This window comes from Botryllus schlosseri, chromosome 5 (assembly GCF_051294905.1).
Source record: "Botryllus schlosseri isolate E-star chromosome 5, Bs_hap1, whole genome shotgun sequence".
In the NCBI taxonomy this organism is placed as follows: Eukaryota; Metazoa; Chordata; class Ascidiacea; order Stolidobranchia; family Styelidae; genus Botryllus; species Botryllus schlosseri.
The window spans coordinates 1,374,326-1,400,212 of record NC_137240.1 but is presented as its reverse complement, the minus strand read 5'-3'; the positions used below and the strand labels follow the sequence as shown (position 1 = coordinate 1,400,212).

Here is a 25,887-nt window from a genome sequence, read left to right as displayed (position 1 = left end):
AGTCACCCTACCACCTGGAACGGTTTCGGTGTGACGCATCAAAGCGACTCACGTGGACTGGATCTATGAGACATCTCGCGATGACGGTCAGCATCTCGTCGTCGATCTTGCAGTCGCCTAAATCCAACTTCTCAAGTTCCAACCAACGAGCCAACCAACTCCTCGCAACGAGCGTTCCAACGACGTGAGCTTGCTCGCGACTCAATCGGATGTCACGAACATCGATTACACCAACATGTTTCATGAGATCGTCTGATTCGCAGATCGCTGTGTAAAGCTCCATGCGAATGCTTCTGTCGCCGTATCTTTTCCTGAGCTGCGAACGAATCGACCGATCGAAAACTCGCTGGTTTTTCCTTTGATCCTGGACTGTCACGAAACAAGCGGTGTTTTAAATGCCGTTGTTCAATGAGATCGCTTGTTTCATCACCCGTCTAGATTCGTGAACCACAAATCGTGAGACGAAAAAATTGCATGCAAGTTATGTAATCTCCCATGATACGTACGTACTTTTATCAGTGCTTTGAAATTACAGTAACAATGACAAAAACTATACAGGAAGCGTATGTTTCCAGTGACTGCAGGTGCATCTCATTCGTTTCAAGTAAAAGGCTAACTTCATGTCAGTAGCCCGAAAACAAATTAATGGTTTATCTCAGTTTTTGGATTAGACAGAAATTTGGATCAAGCGACTTCCAAATATATAACAATTTCAAGTTTTTAAATTCAATTTTAAGCTTTTCAAGTTGGCGCATGATAAAAAAGCAAGCTTTTACAGCTCATTGAAACGTTAAATTAATAGTCACGCGAGCAATGTCAAATAAAGAATCGATTTTTGACAAATGTCGACGCATGTCCCATTAAACTAAGCAATTCTAATTGTTCGGTATATGCAATTGTGGGTCTCGCAATAAAATCCGCATTTCTCGCGGCAATTATTTAGATTTAGATAGGGTATGTTTCTTATGACAGCTAAAAAACTTGAAGTTAGCAAAGTAAATCTGACAGTCGAAAACTTTAGAATATTTACGACACCACCATCCATTCTGATCAACTAAACAATATTACGTTGCAGAGCAGACGTGCGGATGAAGGAAGACCAGTGGTATTGTGACTTCGCGCATAATCTTTTTATATATCACACACAACTTGACTTTAAAAAGGAAGAACAATTTTCTTGCTTTTGAAGAAGAATTGAGCTTTATCTATATACATAAGATATAAACTTATCGCAATATGGAGGGTCAATTTAACAATAACTCACTTTTATAAAGTTGATCCGTTGATTGTTCGCGAACGAGTCCGGAAACAAATCTTCGAACGACCGACCATCGATTTTCGTGGAGATATTTTCCGTTGAATCGAGAGAATTTTTTAGCTGTCATGTGAGCTATGAAGCTTGCTGCCAGGAACTCTTGGATGCTTTGATGACAGAAAAAGAAGATAAAATCACCCTCAATTAAATGTCGACTGAGCAGATGGTTACAGGGAACCTTCACAATCAAATCCTGAACCTCTTCGGTGGACAAACCTAACTTTTGCAAATCCTCCTTATAAAATACGACTCGCCCTTCTTTCATTCCTCGATAAGCCATTTCCTTCAATTTTAATAATATTTTGTCTATTTTGTCACGCTGTCGGATGTTTTCGACGCGTCGAAGAGCGGAAATGATTCTTCTATACAGTTCGGTAACTGTAGTCGGTGGAGGTCTCGTCGGATCTCCTGCCATTACAACTGCTGTTAAAATGAGGAACACAGGAACTGACACCAAGTTGAGTAGCCTGTGCGACATGCTACGAATATTCTCCCAGGCCTCAGCACCACCTTCTCCGATTAAAAATACGAAAAGTTTTTTTGCGTCATTTTGCGTCAATCCTGAGAGAGTAATGATGTCGCTAGGTAGTGCCTCCGCAGGTAACTCTGATACACTAAATTCGCGTGATGCGAAGACAATTTTCACCCAGGGAAACAGATTACCTGAGAGTATGTTGTACATGATTGTTGCTGTATCCGAATGGGTGAATGGATTAATTTTATTGTATTTTGTAGCATGACCTATCTTCCACGAAGCCTGATCTAGACCGTCGAAATATAAAACCACATTCGTTTGGTTATCCAGCAACCACTGATAAGCATTTTGCTCATCTGACTTATTTCTGAAAAGTCCTCCGAAGAGAAATGTAGATGGTTTCACATAACCAGCGTATGGGATGTCTTTCAATTCGATAAAATGTATCATTTTCGAGACTACTTGACCGGACTCTTGTGTTAGGGAGGCTGCATCGAGCGATTTACTCGCTAATCTACGCATGAGAGTGGTTTTCCCCGATCCCGCAGACGCGACAATGCCTATGACCGAATGTTCCTCTGGGTGTGAGGAATTGGATAAACCAGTAATTGACATTATAAGCTTATCTAACGACAAGGTATCCTGGTATCTGTGTCCGTGAAAACCTATTTCTTTGATCGGTTGAGTTTCCAATGCTATCTTCCATTTTATACTTGGCCATGTCCCCTTCTTCGTGCTTACTCTCCTCCTGACTTCAGAATATCGGTCAGTCCCTCTGAAGTAATCCTGGACTTCATCCTTTCTCATCCGAGGGTTAACTTGGAAGTCCGGTCGGTGCAGAAGTCCAGTCTTAAAATCCTCAAGAATTTTTTCGGTAGTCTTCTGTCGTGTGTTCGCGTTGACGATGTTTACCAGTGCCGAATACTTTTCTGCAATACAGAGATATATCATTACAACTCAGTGATTACGCCTCTGGTATCGCAATTCAGACATGGTATCGTTCAATTATCGGGTATCGATCAATTATCGTTGACTGTATTGTAAAATCCGATCCTGTGGCAAAAACAGCGGTTACGGTAGGAAGACCGGGTAAATGGATACGAATGCTGTAGAATGGGCATGGGCTTGTCAACTTCCGGACTACCTTTCTTGCCTCTGTTACCTTTTGATAGATGCGATCGGATTAAAAATAATACAAATATTCAAAGCCTCAACCTCATGTGAATTATGTCATTAAAATGGAAGTTACTAGAAATTCATTATCCAAGGTAAATTCTAGATCCAAACATCAAAATGTTGTGAATCTGCAATCGGGCAAATTCTTTAAATCCATTTTCATGCAAATAATAATCGTGTTCGAGTATGAGTGTCGTGGACAAGTAATATCATTATATTTATAGTAAGAGTGTAAATACGCGCATAATCCGGGAGCATGATGCAAGATGCTCCCTAAGTAAAAAAACGAGATTGAAGTAAACTAAGAAATTTCAGTAATTAAGTCAAATTGGTATTCCTGTGTAATGCATGAACGAAGAGGTAGAAATGATTGAAAATGAAGAATCGAAATTACAAAAATTGTGCTGTGATTTTAAAGTATAGTAGACATGTGATAAATTCTTGTGTTCCATTGTCTCGTTCTGTATATTTACTTAGTTAACTAATTATTACTTGATTAGCTATCTTCTTCTTTAGATATCGCGTCGCAGGTAATTTGTCGTTTCTTTTTGGTACCTTAGTTGCTGGCCTGGTTGTATTGCGTATAGTGCTCGTTTTCACTTTATAAAGGATTTGGTTACTACTTGTAATAAAGGTCGTCACAATACATTTTGTCATGTAGACCAGTGGTGCATTCAAAGTCTCTCGAATAATATACTATGCACAGCAGGGATGTCTAAAAAGTACATTATTTCCTGATTGCGGGGAGATTTAGCGAGGGAAATAGAAGCAAAACGTAGTTATCGTCAGTAGGCTCAATTAGAAGTAGAAGTAGCGGCCTTTTCACACATTGCTCTGGCTCTCATCAGTGTCGTCAGAGAAACTTGCTCTTCATTTGAAAACACTGTTCAGGTGTACTCCAATAGATGAACATCGTACATTGCAATGTCCTTTAAATGCAGAAACTGTCAATGTCTGTTCATTACGTGTAGGCTACCTGAAGGAATTTTTCAGTAGGTTCTTGTGTAAATGGGTTCGTTTGTTAGTCTTCCTGACAGATTTTTTCTTTATCATGCCGAAAGATATTTTATTGTTTACCAGTATAGTTGGTGATTGATTCTATACTATACTGAAACAGCTCCAAAATCCCCTGTATCTCCACTTCACGTAGGTGCTGTGGTAAGTCAACAGTTCACGTCACAGATATCGTATTCAAGACACACATTGCTACCATGCCATGTTACTCTGCAAAATTCCACACACACGAGTATACTCCAAATGACCTTTGGTTGTGAGAAGTTCAAGGTTAAAGACCAGGATAGATGTTAAAAAAGATGGATGAAATTGTGGAGTACTTGCTTCGTTCATGTATTTAAATTTGACAAAATTGATTTGCAATCTACTTTCACGTAATAGGCCGCCGAACTCTACCCGATGCAAACATGGATTTTGATCATACTCGACGAGCTTGCGAAAGCTGCCGACAGCAGTTGAATCAAATCTTGCTTGATGCGATGGATAAGTTAGTCAATGTCAGATTAAAACCATTTCAATACGTACCATGTTTCTCATGCAGACGAGGAAGAATTTGGAGATTACCGGTATTGCATTGAATGCAGTAGTACAAACCCAATAAAAAAAGACATGAAATGGGTAGGGGAGACAGCGGGACGGAAAATACTTGAAAAATTCTCTGTGATAATGTTCTGATTACAGTACGTGAATTTGTCTACAAATGCATGTGGGCACACACACCAGCAAACTAGCTATTATTTTTGATGTGAAGTGTTGGGCTTGTATCAGGGTATATAATGCCCCATCATTTTTAATTCAATACCATCCTCGAGTTGACTATTTTCAATTCATTTACAATATTTATAGCGTAGGGGGCCGATGGTACCATAACCAACTTAAGCATCATGCTTGAATCAGACAGACATTTACTGCTTTGTCGAACATGGAAATTTGACTGGAAGCGACGATATGGCCTTATTACTCATCACCTAAATGGCAGTGAAATAACCAAGTGTATTCATTTAAATAAATTTTACAGCGGACAGTCTGCAACATAGAAGAAATACTACTACTAATCACTTAATAATAGAAACACGCCTACCTACATATATAGAGACTGCAAATCATGGTTACCTGTGGTGTTTTATCGCTATAACGAGGTATTTGTATTAAAAATGTTGATTTACGGGTAGGGCTGGGCACAATGATTCGAGTACTCGAATCTGAATCGAGTATTAGTTTTAATGATTCGAGTCGAGTAGTAAAAGATGATTTTTTGAGTAGTAAAATTATACGCTTCTCACCACTGAAAGTTAATTTATCAACGAGAATTATAGTTTCGATACAAATTTTCGCTGTTGAAGCCTTGAAACCTTGAATGGCGGCATCGCAGCTATCGAAATATATGACCTAGGGATGGTGTGAACCTCTGAAAGGTTCAGGTTCGTGTGAACGCGAACCTTTTTGAAAGGTTCTGTGTGAACGCGAACGTGAACCTTATGACGTCACTTGGCGTCATATTGCTAATTACAACCCTACATTTCAATGAAGTGATAGCCTATATTAATGTACAGTGTACACGATACCTAGCGACGACCGGGGCCACATAATGACACAATGCTGAAGTACATATTGGCGTTTGAAACGTCGCTAAATGTATCAACTGAGGCAATCAAATGATTTAATACTCGATGAGGAGTTGCCAGGGAATATAAGCTTACACCTCAACGGTCTTAGCCAGACTGGACATCTGGCATCTGAGTATTGCTACATTGATACTGGGCAGAGTCTAAAACAGATTTCAATACTTGCTACCGATATTAGGCTACGTCACAAGGTATACAGCTGTATAGCAAACACCTCAATCGCACGGATTTGGTTTTAATGATACAGTCAACATATGAAGTCAGGATTGACCCCGTACGCCTGCTAGATTTGTTACATCAAAAAACGATATCAATCTCCTTGATTGGTTGAATAAGCATCATTCGCTGACTACGTGTACTGCATGTCGCTCGTGATCTTGTGTGATTGCGGTTCAAGCTCACAGCAGAGAGTCACTAAATATTCACAAACAGAAAGCTGGATATTTCAAGCAAACTTTAGTCATAAAGCAAGTAGAATCTCTGAGATTGTCAAGGTGCATGCTCGTTTTGTGTTGATTTTTTTTATGCTGCCAGCGTCATGCATAGAGTGGCCCGCGGTTGAAACAATAACTTCGAACCAAAAATATCATAATGAAGTGAAAATTGTAATATATGAAAAAGGTTCACAGTGCAGAACCTATCAAGGTTATGTTGTGAACGCGAACCTCTAAATTTCCGAGGTTCACATACAGAACGCGAACGTGAACATGAAGTTCACACCATCCCTAATATGACCCAAAGCTACTAAGGTTACTTGACGTAGCACATTTCCGAAGTCGTGATTATCCCACAACATTGTCACCAAGTGGAATAAAATCGGCATGGTCGCAAAAATACCCAAGTATCTTGTATGAGATGGATAACTGGCATTATATTCTTTGTGATGGCATAAACAGTACATATTTGAACTTTTACGTGTTACATTCTGTTATGACGTCATAATTAATGATACTTGAATACTCGACTCGACTCGAAGCATATTACGTGATTCAGAATCGAATCACTCTGGTACTCGATTTTGCCCAGCCCTATTTACGGGTAATATGTAAGTGCCAAAAATTTTGTTATTTTAGGCATAAATCGAAACGTGATTTTGCTTTGATATAAACCATATTATTCTTGAAGGTGGTGACGAACATTCTTCATTGACTTGCTGTAGCTTAGATTATATCACACAACAAAACAATATGAAAAATTAGATTTTTTGAGGGTATGCGGAGGTGGTCAAAGTAGTCAAGAAAGCTACTCAAGTAGAAGTAGAAGTAGTGACGAAAAAATCTACTCAAGTACGAGTAGAAGAACTTCTTCCATAAGCACCCTGAAACTACTTGAAGTAGAAGTAGAATTGACTGACTTTAAAAGTACTCAAGTAAGTAAGTAGTTGTGAAAACGATCCTAATTCGTTCACATGGATTGGAAAATGGTGCAAATTGAGCTATGTGAAAGGTGACGAGCTTGATTCATATTGATGCATACCGTCAGGTATCCAATTTTCGATAGCATAAGCATTCGTCCACATCATGGGAAGAAAATGATAGGATTGATATGGAAATGCGATAATTATCCTTTGTTTTCTCAAACAGTACGTTTTAGAAAATAGCATGGTATGGCGCCATCCCCCATATTATAAAGTCCGTAATTTATTCGAAGAGCAATACGGAGAAGTTGTATAGGATACGGTGTAAACCTAAATGATATTCACAGATACTTCCGTGAACTCATAATGGTAACTCCACATCCATCACTGCGCGCGACGAAAATACTTGTCTTTACTCAATTTTTATGAAAATTAAATGTTGATACTCCGTGAAAACAGCCCCGAAATTCCTCAGGCTATCTTCCTGATTGAAAGATTGAACTACTTCTACTTGACAAACTGAAAATAGCGAAAATTAAGTAAGTAGATCACCATATATTACTAAGTAGAATTAGCGAAAATCAGATCTAAGTACCAGAAGTAGAGGATAACTACTTGAGTACTTCAAAAAAGTAGAAGTACTTCGTTACTGACCACCTCTGATTACTGCTGTGCGCGAAACGCAACATAATTTCTGGGCTTTACTTGACTTTTATGAATATTAAATGTTGGTACTCCGTGAAGCAGCCCCGAAATTCCCCAGGCTATCTTTCGTAGTTGGGGGATTAAACTACTTCCACTGGACAAACTGAAAAGTAAGTAAGTAGATCACAAAATATTACGAAGTAAAAGTACAAAAAATCAGATCTACTTGAGTAAGTACCAGAAGTAGAGGGAAAATACTTGAGTACTTCCAAAGAGTAGAAGTACTTCGTTACTGACCACCTCTGAGGGTATGTCTCATATGTCCCATGGTCGCGTGCCTTTGGACCCACCGGGTGGGGACTAATGATGCGTTCGAGCAACAAATTTTGAACGTTAATGCTTTTTCGATGGATATTCATGTGAATGTCCGCGACACGTAGAGCTTGGATCAAAGTGTTGATCCATCAAAAGATAAATTGTCGTCTGAAGATTTGAGGGCCAGAGACCATTTTGGAATTTTCGATGATTCGGTTCCATATCTCGCCTACGCAATTACGAGATTACATTTATCAGATATATTGATTCGAACTTGTTTTCAGGTTGCATGTGACAGCTGTGGTCGATGGACGCACGAGGAAAGATGCCCGGAACAGCAGGTAGCGTATGTACCCAGATATAAATTATGATGTTTATATCTTTATTGGGGACATTTTAATATGGTATCGTTGCTTATTTATTATTGCCTTTTACTGTGGTTTCGTTGCTTGTTTAAAAATGATTTTACTGTGGTTCCAATGCTTATTTCTTGATAATTTTTACTGCGGTATTGTTTACATGTTTCTCATTGTGGTTTCATTACATACTGTATCTGCAGACTTGGGTCTGAAATTCATTGCGAGCGTACAAATATGGGGTGGTGACAGGGTTGTAACCAAGTCACCAGCTACCGAGTCACAAGTCAATTTGACTCGAGTCATTCTCAATTCACCACCGAGTCAAGTCCAAGTGCACTGAGTTGAGTTCAAGTCACGGTGTTTACTGTTACCCCATCCCGTGCAGCTTCAGGTCACTTCTGTGGAACTCTCGGGAGTGATATATAAGGCCTCGGATAATTAATATGTTCATTTTTCCCACTTCAAACATGTTTTATTGTAACAGATAAAACGCAGGTTTGGGACCTATCTTTTATTTCTCAGTCCTGATATACCATTCTTGAGTAAGCTATCGGGGAGTCCCCCTACTTAATAATCACTGTCGGGTAAATATAATGGACATGTAGATAGCTCTAATGACTAAATCCATTTTCGAGACATGACTCGATTCACTGCAATCCTGGGAGGTTATACAATAATTTTTAACATCTGAGCATAGCCTACAATCATCTGGGATTACGCCACCGCGTATTATGACCAAAATGTAACAATCTTAGGTATCATATAGTTGCGATAACTTGATAGTCGCGCCATGAAAGGATTTAGCCTATGCTTAGTTTACTGAGATAACAGACGACAAACGCCGTATAGCAACTAGGCGTCTCACCATAGCAGACACCAAACGTCGTATAGCTATAGCTACTCGGCCTCTCACCACATTAGACGCCAAACGCCGTATAGCTACTCGGCGTCTCAACAGACCAGACGCCGTGCGTTGTATAGCTGATAGGCGTCTCAACATACCAGACGCCGAATGCCGTATAGCTACTCGGCGTCTCACCATATCAGACGCAAAACACCGTAAAGCTTAGGGTTACCATACGTCCTTTTTAAGAGGATTTGTCCTCTTTTTTGACTTTATTGGAAGTGTCCTCAGAGGACGCCCTTTTGTCCTCTTCTCTGATATTTTGTCCTCTTTTTTGAGAATTTAGGTCATATTTATAGCAAAATGCAACTGATATGCCGTAAATCAGCACCGAAGGGACGCTGCGACGGGTATTTCGGCAGCTGGGCGGAAAGTTGACTTTTTTTTTAGTCAACCATACCGGGCGGAAGTTGACCCTTTTTTAGTCAACCATACCTGGTAATGCGGAGTGAAAACGGTATTTTAAGCTCTGAGCGGAAGGTTGACTTTTTTCTAAGCCTGAGCTGATCTCGTAATTGCTACTCTCCATTTCATCAGCTTCCCTGGTGATGTCGGAATCAAATGACCACCAATCCGACTCGTGCAACCAGGTACGCAGCAATATCGTAGCATTTTATTTGGTAGATTGATGATAATACAGTCTATTAAAATGAAATGTATGTTGATCAGCTAATATTCAAACGTCACTCTCTGGAAATGAAATACCGGTACACGAAGTAACCTGGCAAGTTATAAATTGCACTGAACTCAATCATCCGTCGTAAATATGTTAAAACGCCTATATACAAGCAGGTTCGTAACAGCACTTCATCACCCCCCTAAAAAACGTTGGTCTAGGGCAGGGGTGGGCAAACTACGGCCCGCGACACCGTTCTGTGCGGCCCGCGAGAGTCTAAACAAACTTTTTAAAAATATTGATAAAATACATAATTAATGCAGGGACTTGATTAAACTTTTTTCTTAGTATATTTCACCATGATAATTTTAAGACAATAGTTCTCAAACTGGGGTGCACGCCCCCTTTGCGGGTGTGAAGTGAAGGCGTCGTAAGGGGGTGCGAAGCTGGAGCTAAACTGAAATTTTTTTTTTCGCGTTCCGCGCGATTGTCATCCACTTCATAATTATTGCTCGGTATTTAGTCTGAATTTCATAGTTAAAAATCTCCCTTCCACAGTCGTAACCTTCGATGCCATCAAACTATCCGTTAGGTTTGCTAGCATCCTGATTACGTTTTGTGATATGACGACGATAAGGGGCCGCAAAATGTTTCCCTATCATAAAGGGGGCGCGTCTTAAAAAGTTTGAGAACCCCTGTTCCAAGGTAAATAACCCCTGTTCCAAGGTAAATACTTCCTATATTAATATCTATGCCTAATTTCTGGCGCGACAGCCCGATCTCAAGGCCCACGCAGTTTGAAAGGTTTCAGCGGCTAAACATCACAAAAATCCTAAACGAGATTGACATAATTTGGACCACGAGTGTGATTTCAGATTGGCCACTCCAGTTCAATAATCTCAGTGATGTGCTTATAAAAAAACGATTCACGCGTGTCTTAGGTAGATTCGTTCTCGGTATGCGTAGAATTGGGGTATTTATATTATATCTACAGATAGTAGCAGTGTATTTGAAGCTAACATGGTTATGATGCTGTCAGCATTGTGTGTCCTGGGACTTAACCAAAAGTGGAATTAGTAAATCTATGAACATATCGCTGCTCACAGATTTAAATTTCTATCCGGTTCTAAGAATCGGGACAACCGACATTCATCTCGATAGTTTTGACAAATTGGTTATTGATGTCGACCAGCCGATGAAATCTCGCCACTATGTTTCTGACGCGAGTACGATATCATCAAATCAAAGTTTGGTTTGCTTTAAATAAGCACATATATCAACTCCGTCCTCACTATATTATCAAATACCGATATTGCGTTTCGGTTTATATTCCCAATTTTATAGCCTATAGTGCGGCCCGCGCATGGATTTAGATGTTGAATGCGGCCCGCGAGCTCAAAAGTTTGCCCACCCCTGATATAATCAGTAGTTATTATATTTGCCATGGTGAAGGGTAATCTCAAGTCCAGTACTGCGGTTCTAAACTGGCATCTTTCGTTGGCGTACTTCGCACACTCCATAATAACATGATCTTCAGTTTCTTCAGCATGGCATGTGGTACAATCAGGGGTATCGGAGCATCCAATTTTGCTAAGATGGTAGTTGAGACGACAGTGTCCGGTCCGTAATCTGAAAATGGTGGTTTCGGCACGGCGTGGCGTGGTTAGGTAGTTTTGTGTATATGTCAGAGCAGAACTGTTTGAAATGTGCTCCAGAGGCGGTTTCGATGAAACGTTGGTTCCAGTCTTGCCTACAGTCACTTAAAATCAATGAGTTGGCCTCGCTAGAAGTAAGATCTACACTTCGGTCATTAAAGTCAAGGGCCACAGCCTCTTTCGCAAGTCGGTTATCGACTTCATTCCCTTCAATCCCACAGTGTCCTGGAATCCATTCAAAAGAAATATCTCTATGGCTTTCGTGTAAGACATGGTGGGTTAGTTCTAATATTTGATTGGTAATATAGGTATTTTCACCAAGATGGTTTTTAATGACAGCAATACACTCAAAGAGTCACTCAGAATAGTAACTCGTTCGATAGAATTTTCTGAAATCCATATTGGTGCATCGAATTTTGCTCTCAGCTCAATTGAGAAGATTGATAGGAGTGTCGAACATACTTTTGATGTTCTTATATTGTGATCGGGGACATAGAAGGAGTTCCCAGCACCGTTGATGCTTTTAGATCCATCGGTGTAAATTAGCATTCTGTCTGGATATTGCTCAAGAACATAATCTCTGAATATAGCATCGACAATGTGAGGTGGTGGATCGCGTCCGAGGGCTGTTTGCAATGATGTGTCAATCATAGCGCATTTCAATAACCAAGGGCACATGGTAAGAGGATGGTTACCTCTGACTTGCAGATCATCCAATATTTGAAGTCGGGATAAGATAATGAAAGTCACAAATCGGTCTGAGAGTAGATTGTAAATTTCCTCCCATGAACCCTCCAATTAACTACGTGCTGGGTTTGATTGTTGTGTTCTGATCTTGCAACGGTAGTGAGACAAAGATATTGGTGCCCGGGAAAAAGGGGCATGTCGTTACACGAGGCCTCTAATACGCATATAGGGGTGCTGGACATGGCAACGCAACAAAGTCTCAGAGCTTGATTGGGGATTGCAATTATTTTGTTGAGGTGTGATTTCGGTGCGAAGAAGTACGCTTCCATGCCATACTCTTGATGGATTTTCAGGCTCCTATAAAAGGTTATTACCGTTCGAGTGGATGCACCCCAAGATGTGTCGGATACCATTTAGAATAAATTCATTCGTTTTTCGCATTTGGATGCAACGTTAGATGTGTGTATCTTATAGTTGAGTCTTTTGTCAAAGGTGACGCCTAAATATTTGTGACGCCTAAATATTTGAAGGATTCCACATACCTCAGCTGATAACTTCCTAGTTTGAGTACAGGTTGCACATAATTTCGCTTTTTTTGTTAAAACCATTGCTACGGTGTTCTCGACTGACACCATAAAACCCCACTTTACACACCATCGATGGATCTCATCTAGGGATGACTAAACGTTTTGAGCAAGTTGGTCAACGACAAGACCGGTCTCCCAAATGACACAATCGTCCGCATAGACTCCCATGTCTGACTCGATAACTGTTGGGAGGTCATTTATCTTAATGCTGAATAACAAAGGGTTAAGCACACTCCCATGTGGAATACCATTTTCTGTGATGAAAATGTCGGATACCGTTGTCCCGATTCGAACTTGCAAAGTACGGTTGTGTATGAAATTGTTGATCCAAGAGAGACAAAGCCCCGAAATACCCATTTCCCGTAATTTATGGATGACAGCAGCCCTCCACACCATGTCATATGCTCTCTCGATGTCTAAGAAGACAGCTAAAACCGATCTTCCATTATGAATAGCTTTGTAATTGGCTTCGTGTAATCGGATCACATGATCCAGGGCCCGCCGTCCACGACGAAAGCCACTTTGAGCTGAGTGCAGTAAGCCGCGCTTTTCGAGATACCAGGACAGTCGCTTCATAATCATCGTCTACGTCACTTTACAGAGGTGGCTGGTTAAGGCTATAGGACGACATAGTCAGACCGTGGGTGTGATCGGTCCTTGTTTCCTTTGGGAATTGGAATAACAATGGAGTGCTTCCAGCTGCGAGGGACAGTCCCATTGCACCAGGAGTTATATATTACCGAAAGCATACTGTGTAGGGCAGGGGTGGGCAAACTTTTGATCTCGCGGGCCGCATTCAACATCTAAATCTATGCGCGGGCCGCACTATAGGCTATAAAATTGGGAATATAAACCGAAACGCAATATCGGTATTTGATAATATAGTGAGGACGGAGTTGATATATGTGCTTATTTAAAGCAAACCAAACTTTGATTTGATGATATCGTACTCGCGTCAGAAACATAGTGGCGAGATTTCATCGGCTGATCGACATCAATAACCAATTTGTCAAAACTATCGAGATGAATGTCAGTTGTCCCGATTCTTAGAACCGGATAGAAATTTAAATCTGTGAGCAGCGATATGTTCATAGATTTACGAATTCCACTTTTGGTTAAGTCCCAGGACACACAATGCTGACAGCATCATAACCATGTTAGCTTCAAATACACTGCTACTATCTGTAGATATAATATAAATACCCCAATTCTACGCATACCGAGAACGAATCTACCTAAGACACGCGTGAATCGTTTTTTTTCTATACGCACATCACTGAGATTATTGAACTGGAGTGGCCAATCTGAAATCACACTCGTGGTCCAAATTATGTCAATCTCGTTTAGGATTTTTGTGATGTTTAGCCGCTGAAACCTTTCAAACTGCGTGGGCCTTGAGATCGGGCTGTCGCGCCAGAAATTAGGCATAGATATTAATATAGGAAGTATTTACCTTGGAACAGGGGTTATTTACCTTGGAACAGGGGTTCTCAAACTTTTTAAGACACGCCCCCTTTATGATAGGGAAACATTTTGCGGCCCCTTATCGTCGTCATATCACAAAACGTAATCAGGATGCTAGCAAACCTAACGGATAGTTTGATGGCATCGAAGGTTACGACTGTGGAAGGGAGATTTTTAACTATGAAATTCAGACTAAATACCGAGCAATAATTATGAAGTGGATGACAATCGCGCGGAACGCGAAAAAAAATTTTCAGTTAAGCTCCAGCTTCGCACCCCCTTACGACGCCTTCACTTCACACCCGCAAAGGGGGCGTGCACCCCAGTTTGAGAACTATTGTCTTAAAATTATCATGGTGAAATATACCAAGAAAAAAGTTTAATCAAGTCCCTGCATTAATTACGTATTTTATCAATATTTTTAAAAAGTTTGTTTAGACTCTCGCGGGCCGCACAGAACGGTGTCGCGGGCCGCATGCGGCCCGCGGGCCGTAGTTTGCCCACCCCTGGTGTAGGGCATCTGGCGGAAAGTTTTTAAACATGGAATAGCAAAGGGTAACATGTCCCGGGGGCGTGTCTTTTTTCTATTTCAGTGCTTTCTCAGGCTCTGCAATCGTGAAAGGATTGTTCAGAAGAGCATCGTTCCTATGGTGTTCGACTTCTATGAGGATTGAAGCTCTCAAGTCCAAGCTATGACGGTAATTCAAAGAGCTGCTACAACGTTGGAATGTCTTCGCTAGTATTTGTGCTTTTCCTCTTTCATCAGTAATATAATTGCTCACAACTTTCAAAGATGCCATCGAACTATTAAAAGATTGCTCGAAATAGAACGGACGACACTCCACCCTTTCTGGAAATTTCCCCTGGTGCCAAGTGTTTCACAAAAGCATCTCCATGATTCACGTTTTGCTGTAGTATCACTCGTCTGCACTGTGCGCGACGACGTTTAAATTCAGCGATGTATTGCGCATCAAACGTTTGCCTCGTTTTCAAAAACGCTGCCGTCTTCCTTCTCACTGCCCTGGCACAATCGTCGTTCCACCATGATACTGATGAGCGAGTGTGACTTCTCTTGATTGGAATGGACAGGCTGGCCGCACATAATACATCTCTAGTGAATTTGTCGACCATGGCGTCTATGTTGTTTCCTAAATTTGGCAGCTCGGGTAGATCAATCATCTGGTGAAAACCTCGCCCAATGTGCCTTTGACATCAGGGCCAACGTAAGCGGACGTTTGTTAGAGCGGGGTAGGTAGCCAATAAAGATGTCAAATAGGGAGTTTGTCACGTGGGTAGAGCACTAGTGTGCCATATCTGCCGACGCCAGTGACTAATCGATGAGTGAGGCCCTGCTCACTGCGTTGTATTGTATGTAGTATTGATGCGAGTTGGACTTGTTGCGTTTAGGGTTTACCAATCCATGACGGTTTATTGAATCATACAACATGTGACCTCTGCGATTCGAGTTTCCAGCACGCCATAACCAGTGATGGGCATTGAAATCACCTTATATCAAAGACCTATCTGACAGGTCACCCAGGAAGTCTAAGTCACTATCAAAAACTCAGTACTCGGGAGAGCAGTATTTGTTACAGATCCGCAAACCGTTCACTTCGATGCACATGCACAGCGTATCTATGCCACCACCGGGTGACTGAATATCGAGAATTCGATAAGACAATTGCTTATTAATTAGAATGGCTAGCCCACCACTGCGAAGTGTTTTATCTTTTCTTTCAATGATGTACCCTTCAATCTTCGGAACATATTTATCAATATGATATGTCTCTTAACATAATATCAGGAGGCCTAGGGAAAACATAATACCAGGAGGCCTAGGGAGTTGTTCTATAAAGTTTTTCAGTTTAGGTAACTTCTTATATATTCCTCTGCAGTTCCATTGCAGTATCAGAACACCAGCGTTCTTTCACATTTTGTGGAACTGCGCTCAAGAGGCTTTTCAGTGATTCAAGGTCGAAAGAAACGCTTAGTCGCTTCTGAGCCGCGGAGGTAATCAATGACGGAAGGTCGATGTCATCGCTTGAACAAGTTTTTGCTGTGAGGTTTACAATTTTCGCATATGAATGCGAAGGATAGTAACGGATGTGGAGAAGACATGATAGAGAGAATTGACAAGTCGTGATCTGATTTGGACGGGGTACTGGAGGCCTCGGTGGCCTCATTTACATGAGAAGAGGTCTCCAATAAGGATAAGTTCGCATCGTTTGGAAGGGGTTGTCGCGGTGGACTGATTTTCGCCGAAGTTGTACTTATCAGAGGGATTCTGACGTTGGTGTACAGCCTGCCGTTGTTGTACAGCCAGACTATAAGTTTTACCGCTGGGAGGTGGCGACAATTGTGTATGTGAAGATGTTTCTGGTACTTTCGCTTTAGCATCGACATGCGATACTTTCGCTCTAGCATCGACATACGATAAACTCTCTCGTTCTCGAATTATTTGTATTTTGGATTCCCTCTTATATACTGGGCAGTGGGCACCCACCATAAGCTGCGCTATGGGGCATTTTGCAATTGACACAACTCTTTTCCTGATCGCATTGATGATGCTCATGCTCATCATGACTCGCACATTTGGAGCACGTTTTTCTTCCACCGCAATTTGCCATCGTGTGACCGAATAGATTGCATCGGTGGCACCTCAATGGGGGAGGATTATAGGGACTGGTCTTGAATCAAAGATATCCAATATACAACTCATCTGGAGGTGCGGGAACATCAAACCCGAGCAGCATTGACAAACTAGCAAAAAATAGTCATCAGCTGACTTGCGTTATAGACGTTCAACAAAGCACACGTATGATTCGCTAAGGAATTCAACAACTTCGTGTTACGACATGTCAGCTGGCACACCTCGGATAATGGCCCTAGACGCATGCTGACGCAGTTTATTCTCATCGTAACATCCGTTTTAACGGAATTGACACTACTCCGTCCGTAAACATATCTAGAGATAGGAGCTTATCGGCCTGCGTGCGATTGTGGCAGGTGACTAGTAAGCCTCTCGACGGGAAGACACGGATCCCTTCATGATCACCAATCACTGCGTGTAAGCACTTGTTCACTATGGTAGGATGATAGTGTTTCAACTGCCTATCTTTGCCCTTTACAACTACTTTCAAATTTTCGGTGCTAGCTGAATCCGCTGAGCGGCCAGATTAGTCTGCATCAGACGTACTATTCATTGCTTTCAATGGCGGACTATCACCATCCGACTTGCTCTGTGAACCCCTTTTACGGCGTTTTGATGTGACAACAGTAAATTCCATGTCATCGTTACCAACATCGGCTGCCATCAGGCGGGATGGTGGTTTATACAGCTAATAACTTCTCATTGCACGTAATACTATCCGAGAACCGCTAGAGTAAAACTATAATTAAGCCTTTACACCAGAAAACAGAAACCTCGCAACAAGCTCTCGACGCTGATTGCAGGATGAGCTGCTCAATCTAGACACGTCCGTACACCTCGGCGGTCAGATGCGAATGTTCGGTGCCAGTTATTTAGGCGCCTATATGGACAATTGAAGCTATATGTATTTTTTATATATAACGAAGTTTTCGGTCAGGATAAGGGCAACACTTTACGGCCAAGGTTTTCTCGTTGCCGATCGTTCTGGCACACTTCTTGGGGTCGCATCCTGGCATGTTACGTGGCCTAAAAATTTGTATGTCTTGGTGCGTCTGTGGCGCGGTAATGGCCAACGCCGATATGCCCATTTATATAAATCTTGCGTCTTTCTTCTTGGGGGGGGGGAGTATTCAATAAACAAGATACATGGCGACTTGAAATCGCGCCAGGCGCAAAATTTTTTTGAAAAAGTTGCATCTGTTATGTTCTTGATCTTGTTCGAACAATAACTCATACGACGAGGTTGCAAAATGAAATAAGTGTATTATCATCAGAGTAACATAAAGGCAGGCGAGACGATCTAGAGTTCAGTTCAACGAAATGTGAGTAGACAACAGAGCACAGGGTATAAATACGAAGCACGACACACGAGGAAATAATAATTGGCAGTAATTACTAATCCTAGACAAATAAGAGACAAACGATACCAACGCAAAATGCACGAACAGCAGCATCAATTTTCAAAAAGTACTCCATAATTTATGCTAATTAACGAAGTAATTTTGGGCCTTTTTTCGAGCTCACAATTCGGGGGTTTGGGGTGCGGCAGTTACGGCCTTGCATACAAGTTAACCCGATTCCAGCAGGCAGGGACTGACCTATTTTCTAGCGAATATAGCTATAAGTTTTGTTTGTTTAGTACGGAGGATAGGACGAGGTGTTGGCTCCCTCAGGAGGTTTGTGAATGGCTCCCATTTTTAGTTGCAGGGTATTTATCGGTTGGGCAAGACGGCTCAAAATCAAATTGCACTTATGATTCCCATAGTAAGTTGTTTCGTTATTTCAGTCAGCCTGTTGTAAGGACGTCAGATGTGCGATGATACAGATCTTCTGAAGATTGGTGACCGACTAAGACAAATGAACCTATGCGGTGGTTCTGAACCTTTTTCACCTCGCGGACCGGCCGAATTTCAAAAAATGTCTGGCGGACCGGTGGACTTTCAAAAATTAAAATGAAGCCAAAATGGAAAGCATGCAACCGTTTTTTCGCAATTATATGAAGCTATAGAGAGATATTTGAAGGATTTTGATCGCAATTAATTATCTTCATGATGGCATCCATGTGATTTTAAAGTAGTGAGTCTGCTGAGTCGAGGTAAAATTGCCTTGTCCAGATAAACATGCTACCGCCAAGCCGAGAGTCCTTTACAGTCTTTCGCGTCGAAGGCCGTGGGTTTAACAGAAGCGTTTCGGAGTTTAGCTAAGCACCTTGTCGTGCTGCCTTGCTCATTGCTGCCACCACCACCAGGCGAAGGCTACTCTGACAACTACGAATACAATGCACTGCACGAAAACACCTAGCACACGCAGCTAGACCGGCCATTCGCAAATCCGGGCCGAAAAAGCACTTCGTCAGCCCAGCCCCCAAAACGATTGCGTTCGCCCCCAGACCACACAGTTTGATGGATATTTTCCAGAGGTGGTCAAAGTAGTCAAGAAAGCTACTCAAGTAGAAGTAGCGAAGAAAAATCTACTCAAGTACAAGTAGAAGTACTTCTTCCGTAAGCAACCTAAAACTACTTGAAGTAGAAGTACTTTTTACTGACTTTAAATCTACTCAAGTAAGTAAGTAGTTTCAGAAAAGTCAAATATACGCTCTCGTTGACTGTTCAGAAAACTAACTCTTAAGATGACGATTCTGTCACTCAAATGAGGTGTCATATCATTGATACACAACCACACCAATGTTCAATGAATGCAACTTCTTTGTTTCGATTTGAAGATGTACTTATTTGAACAGCTTCTTGGAGGTACAGAACTTCAATACACAATTGAATAGTATATTCATATTGAAATGAACCCGAGTATTGTGCCTAGGAGTCGACTTTTATCTAAATACACCAGCTGGCTGTGTTAATAAAAGGAGTTCGTGTACTATCTACGGCAGTAGAATAAAAATTATGCGGGCGTCGACACTCAATTCAATTAGGATGTGTTGGCGGCTGTCAATATTATGAAATTGAATTTACGAATTGACTCCCTAATTAATGAGAGGTTTGAATTATTCTTGAAAGTTTCTTCGCGCTGCGCGCGTCAATGCAAGTTGATTTGTGATATTAATATAGCAGTGTCCTGTCCATTGTAATCTGAGTCCCACAGTACAGATGCGTACAGCGGAGAAAAATTATGTGCCCCATACAGAAATACCAATTTTTAATCGTGTTCTCCTCATCCCGAATTAATTTTTTTTGGTAGGCCTGCGTTTGGGCGAATCCAATATATTTCCATATAACGACAATTCTAATGCGAGGTAAAGAAATAACTGCATGCAACAACATAGGAGACTAATGAGAATTGGCCCTCCCAAAGATGCACCACAGCATTAATAACTTCTCTAAGTTTTTGAAGAAACCCTATGCATAAACTCTATGGGCCGAGAAAAGATGAATTTTGATAGTAATGTGTGAAACAATACTAATAATACAATGACGAAATCCCCTCATGAAAATGAAAAATTTTCGCGCTTCGCGCGACTACAGTAGACGAATCACTGTTGCCCATCTTCACAACATGCCTATACTCACGATCTCGGTGCCCATAGTAAGCCGATATGAGTAAATAAATTTGTCCGGAGTGTATCAGCAATGGACATGGTGAGTTTAACGTAGATATTTGGCCCCAGCTTGTTTATTACCACCATGCACCGGAATGCGGCCGCGGGCTACACGAGTAATCGAAATGCGGCCGTGAATAGCAAAAAGGTTGGCCACCCCTGTTTTGGTTGCTACAGAGTGTTGTCAGGTATCGTGCGCAGCTTATAGTTCAAAATATAATGAAATTGATGAGCCTGATTTTTTTGTATTTGTGTTTGTTCAATCAAATATTATTCATTTAGTGGCTGGCGACTGTGCCCATCGCCCATGTAAGAGAGCACAGCATTGTACTTACGTAGAGTTATTACACGTGATTGATAAGCTGCGTTGGCTATGTTAATCTCGATATTGAAGTCATGCGGCCCGCGGCCTCCGGGAATTTTGAAAAGTGGCCCGCTACCCATTTTGAGTTGGCGACCCCTGCTCTACTGATTTCTTAAACACCAAAATCACTAATTAGGTCCTTGAATGAGGGTAACTCCATAAAACTGAATGGTAGGGCACCTTCTGCAATCAGACGCATTAGATTTTTTTCAAATTTGTCCTGGTAAGCTTTCCTATTGAATTCCACATCCGTTAGCTTTCTCTGTTTGCTGATGGTGGCAGTGTTGATAGTAGCAATCTTTCTATTCTTTGCTCTTCTTGTCAGATCCTGATAATATTCATGGTTCTTTGATCCATGCTTCGCCTAAAAGGAAATACCAACTTATTAACGGAAAACCTCAAATACGTGCAAAATTTAGATGTATGTGAACTTACATGATCGAACAAATTTGACCTACTTCTCAGAGACAAAGCACAGAACAATTTCAATATTAGCAGACCGATTTAATTAAGGGGATCATAGCCTATGTAGCGGTCGCTGCAACGGCTTGTTGCAAGACACGCTGGTATAGTGCTTGATTGGAGTCGACGCTACAGCTTACAGTTCCTGTTGTACGCTCTAGTCACTGACTAATGACCGCTCTGAGTATACTCTTGCAATCCTGATTACACACGCAGATCCAAGGAGCTTTCTTTACTAGCACAGAACAGCCAAATAGTAGTAATTAGTGGTCAGAAACTTGTAGATTTACCAGGTTCACATCATACTGTAACATATTACCGAATATAAAAAGAACAAAGTTAGATGTATCTAATTGTATGTGTACGACTCTGCGACTGACTCGCGAACACGCGCGCTACGGCGCGACACTGGCATTCTCTCAAAGCACGTGGCTTGTGCTTCGCAGACTACTTTATCAATAAGAGATTAGGGTCGTGGGAAATGAGGGAAGATTACTGGCACCCTGCTGGGACGGATCTTACAGCCTATGTAACAAATAACGTAAAAAATACACTTGCTATTCGACTGCAGTGCATAAATATTACGAACTACAGAAAATATCAGGAATAACAGATATTTTATATTCGTAATATGGCATATGCTGGTAATTTCATGGGTGAGGTGAAACTTGAACATCCAGCCAGAAGGGACACTCAAATTGCTTATAAGTAGGGCTGGGCAAAATGATTCGAGTACTCGAATCTGAATCGAGTAGTAATTCTAACGATTCGAGTCGAGTAGTAAAAGACGATTTTTTTCGAGTACTGAAATTATACGGTCCCCGCAACTGAAAGTTAATTTACTGACGAGAATTCTAGTTTTGATACTATTTTCCACTGAGAAAGCCGTGAAACCTTGATTGGCCGTGTTTCAGCATACCAGGCACAGTACAAAGCTACGAACGTTACTGGAAAGAACACATTTCCGAAGTCATTATCATCAAACAAAATTGTTAAGAAGTGCAATGAAATCGGTATGGTCGAAAAAATACCGAAGCATCTTTAATGTGATGGATAACAGGCATTACGTTCTTTGTGGTGACATAAAAGGTTCATATTTGGACTTCGGCATAGTACATCCTGTTTTGACGACATAATGACTGATACTCGATTACTCGACTCGACTCGAAGCATATTACGTGATTCAGAATCGAATCTCGCAGGTACTCGATTTTGCCCAGCCCTACTTATAAGTAGGGCCATTTTTTGACATGTCAAAATTGCGGCATTAGGTAAAAAAATTATCATGTTTTCACTTTCAGTGAACTTATCATTTGACATTTTACAGCCTACTTTATAGGCATACCATTGTAGGTGGCCCATTATCTACTTAGCGTGAATCATAAACGGTCATATTAAATATATAGGCTTACATGGTGTTATGCTGAACGTACCGCAATATCATAACTGAAGCAAGACTGCAGACTTGGACAACTAGATAATTCGGCACTTCTTCGATAGTAGGTAGACATCGAAATGTGTTCACCATGATCACCAATAAATGTTTCCCATGAACACGAATAAAAATTTCTAAACGTCAAAATGAATTGTTGTTTTTTGCGTCTTTGGAGAGACGGATATTAGGGTCGGGTTGGGGGGTATTAAGATTGGGGAAAGAGGGATATTAGGGCTTGGGAGGGGCTTGGATTAGGCTTGGGGGAAATTAGGGTTATGGGAGGGGGATATTAGGGTTTGGGAAAGAGGGATATTAAGGTTTGAGGAAAGGGGAATTGGAGGTGGGTTGGGGTCAAAGTTGCGGGAGGGGGATATTAGGGTTGTGGGAGGGGGATTAGGATTGCGGGAGGGGGATATTAGGGTTGTGGGAGGGGGGATATTAGGGTTGTCGGAGGGGGATGTTGGGGTTAGGGTATATTAGGGCTATGGGAGAGGGGATATTAGGGTTGGGTGAAAGGGAGATTGGAGGTGGGTTAAACCCCGGTTAGGGGTAGTGTAACCCCAAAGTTGAACCTAACCCACCTCCAACCCTAATATCCCCCTAACTCCAACCCTAATATCCCCCCAACCCTAATATCTCCCTCCCGCAACCCTAATATCCCCCTCCCGCAACCCTAATATCCCCTAACCCCAATATCCCCCTCCCACAACCCTAATATCTCCCTCCCGCAACCCTAATATCCCCCTAACCCAAACTCTAATACCCTAATATCCCCCCTCCCACAACCCTAATATCCCCATAACCCCAACTCTAATACCCCGCTCCCACAACCCTAATATCCCCCCTCCCACAACCCTAATATCCCCCTAACCCCAATCCTATTATCCCCCCTCCAAACCCTAATCTTGGGATACCCCTAAACCCAACTTTGGCCCTAACCCTCTCCAAACGCAAAAACAATTCATTTTGACGTTTATAAATTTTTATTCGTGTTCATGGGAAACATTTATTGGTGATCATGGTGAACACTTGTCGATGTCTACCTACTGTCGAAGAAGTGCCGATAATTCTAGTTGTCTAATTTTACTAAATTAGAGCGAATTGCCAGTAATCTGATTCAAATCTAAAGTGAAATGTTTCCATGCTCTAATTCTAATCTAATTTGTGAAATGTTTTCATGCTCAAATTCTCATTCTAATCTAATTCAGAAAAGCTGAAAATTTTCTAGTTGTCCAAGTCTGCAAGACTGCGTGGGCGCTGCTTCTATTATCAATAAGCGCATGATGAATAATTTTGATGTATAGACAACATTGTCAGAATGAAGCAACGCGGTGTGTCACCAGTAGTGTACGCAACCAGTCAACAACTGCATGCTGCTATTGAACGTTCGTTCTCCCTTCTTTGCAAACTACTTATTATAAGGATATACACTTTCTACCCGAGAATGTAGGAGAGTATCTTTCGCTCAACTACAACAAATTTTAATTATCTCTACCACAATACGTGATGTAACTACTGGAATTCTTCATAGGTCCAGATTGTTGAAATAGCAGTTTTTTCATGTAAACTTTTGTCAGTTTTCAGGTCAAAAAAACATATATGGACAGACAGTTCCAACCAGAAATTAACAAATTAACATAAGTAGTACAATTCAAACATTATGTGGGAAAACACCTAATCTACCATATCTGAGCACAATAGGTTGATGCTTCACAACTAGTACCGGTAGCCTAAGTGAATCAGATATTCGGTCATTAATACGTACAGCAATACCGGTATAGTTACTGGATTTTATATATTGATTTGCTCAAAATAAGAAATATTAAACCATGTGTCTTGGAAATAACTCATTTCAACAATCGAATAAATTAGCCTACTGGAAATAGACAAATCATATCTTACCATAATATGCTTCCCTAAATTGGAAGGGGAATTGCAGTATGCAGAGATTTCCGTTTTCTTCGGCTGGCATTTTATACATGCAAACTTCAGCGAGTTTCCCTGTCGTGCTTTGAACTCAAAGAAAGGCGCCAAATAGGGCCATGGATTATCATTATTGGCGTCCATGTCACATGAAGAATCCTCAACGATTGCTATACTAATAGCAATAACCACGTGTACCTGTACATGTACATACGTATGCAGCAACTTCATAACACAATCTGAAAATTCATATCAGTATTATTCTCAGTATTAACATCATACCACTCTAGAAACCCACGGAATGCAGCTAGTATACACCCGTCAAAAATTAGGACCATTGTTAATCCGGTTAGTGTTCTGTCCGTCCAGGTTATGTATTAGGCAGTATAGCATATTTTTCACAGGATACCGGTAGTCAACTGCCTTGCGTGATTTGAAACAATACCGCACCATGCTGAGCAGGCCTGACAGAATTTAGCTCTATACATTGGATTATCATTTTGAGACTTAATAGATTTCTACTCAACTCTCACAAATATGGTTAGAACCAGGGCTTTGGAGCAGCCGTAAACTTAAACTGCTCCAGCTCCGGCTCCGGAGCTTTATTCTGTCATACATTAGCTCCGGCTCCAGCTCCGGAGCCGCATTATTATCACTGCTCCAGCTCCAGCTCCGGCTCCGGCTATGAAATTATATAATGGGCCTGTCTATATCAGGGGTGGCCAACCCGCGGGCCAAATGTGGCCCGCGAGAGGGTTTTGCGTGGCCCGCGAGGTAATTTCCTATTATATCAGTGGTTCTCAACCTTTTTTGACACGCGCCCCCCTTGGAGATGGTCAAAAAAATCGCGCCCCCCCTGAACCACCTTTCATTTATCGTCATGTCAAAAAGAGCATATCATCTAATACAGAGGTGGGCAACGTTTTTGATAATCATGGCCGCATTTCGATTGCTTATATAGCGAAAGGCCGCATTCCAGGGCATAGCCGCAATGAACGATCTGGACGCAAAATTCCTATGGTAAACTGTCCATATCCATTCCCGGCGAACTCCAGTCTATTCTATTTTTCACAGTGGCCTATTGTGCGCACCGAAATAGCGAGTGGCAATGTTATGAATAGTTGCCGGGATGTGCGTATTGTCGCGCGAAGCGCGAAAAATTTTCGGAGCCGCGAACGAATTGTTATTTCTTGGCAATTCCCATTCCGGCTCAGATTAAGAAGGGCGCTACTGCATTAAAATCGAAAAATGAATTCTTGTTGAATTGCGAGGAGGGCGAAGAAAATTTCAAGATTAATTGAAATCT

At 41.4% G+C, this 25,887-nt stretch overlaps 2 protein-coding genes across 3 annotated transcripts in view; both read right to left on the bottom strand.

Moving 5' to 3' along the window:
- LOC145439588 (uncharacterized) overlaps positions 1 to 25,887 on the bottom strand; it is a 29,991-nt gene that overhangs the window by 394 nt on the left and 3,710 nt on the right. For both annotated transcript variants that reach the window (XM_080317092.1, XM_080317093.1), the window contains 2 exons: positions 1,265 to 2,719; positions 53 to 369 (listed from right to left, as the gene is read on the bottom strand). In XM_080317092.1, coding sequence (XP_080173218.1) covers positions 53 to 369; positions 1,265 to 2,719 — 1,772 coding nt within the window. The remainder of the gene's footprint in view (positions 1 to 52; positions 370 to 1,264; positions 2,720 to 25,887) is intronic.
- Positions 16,078 to 24,992, bottom strand: LOC145439605 (uncharacterized). Its single transcript, XM_080317114.1, has 2 exons — positions 24,561 to 24,992; positions 16,078 to 21,125 (listed from the first exon to the last, which is right to left on the bottom strand). The coding sequence occupies exons 1-2, from the start codon at positions 24,810 to 24,812 to the stop codon at positions 20,874 to 20,876; spliced, it is 504 nt and encodes a 167-aa protein (XP_080173240.1). The 5' UTR covers positions 24,813 to 24,992; the 3' UTR covers positions 16,078 to 20,873.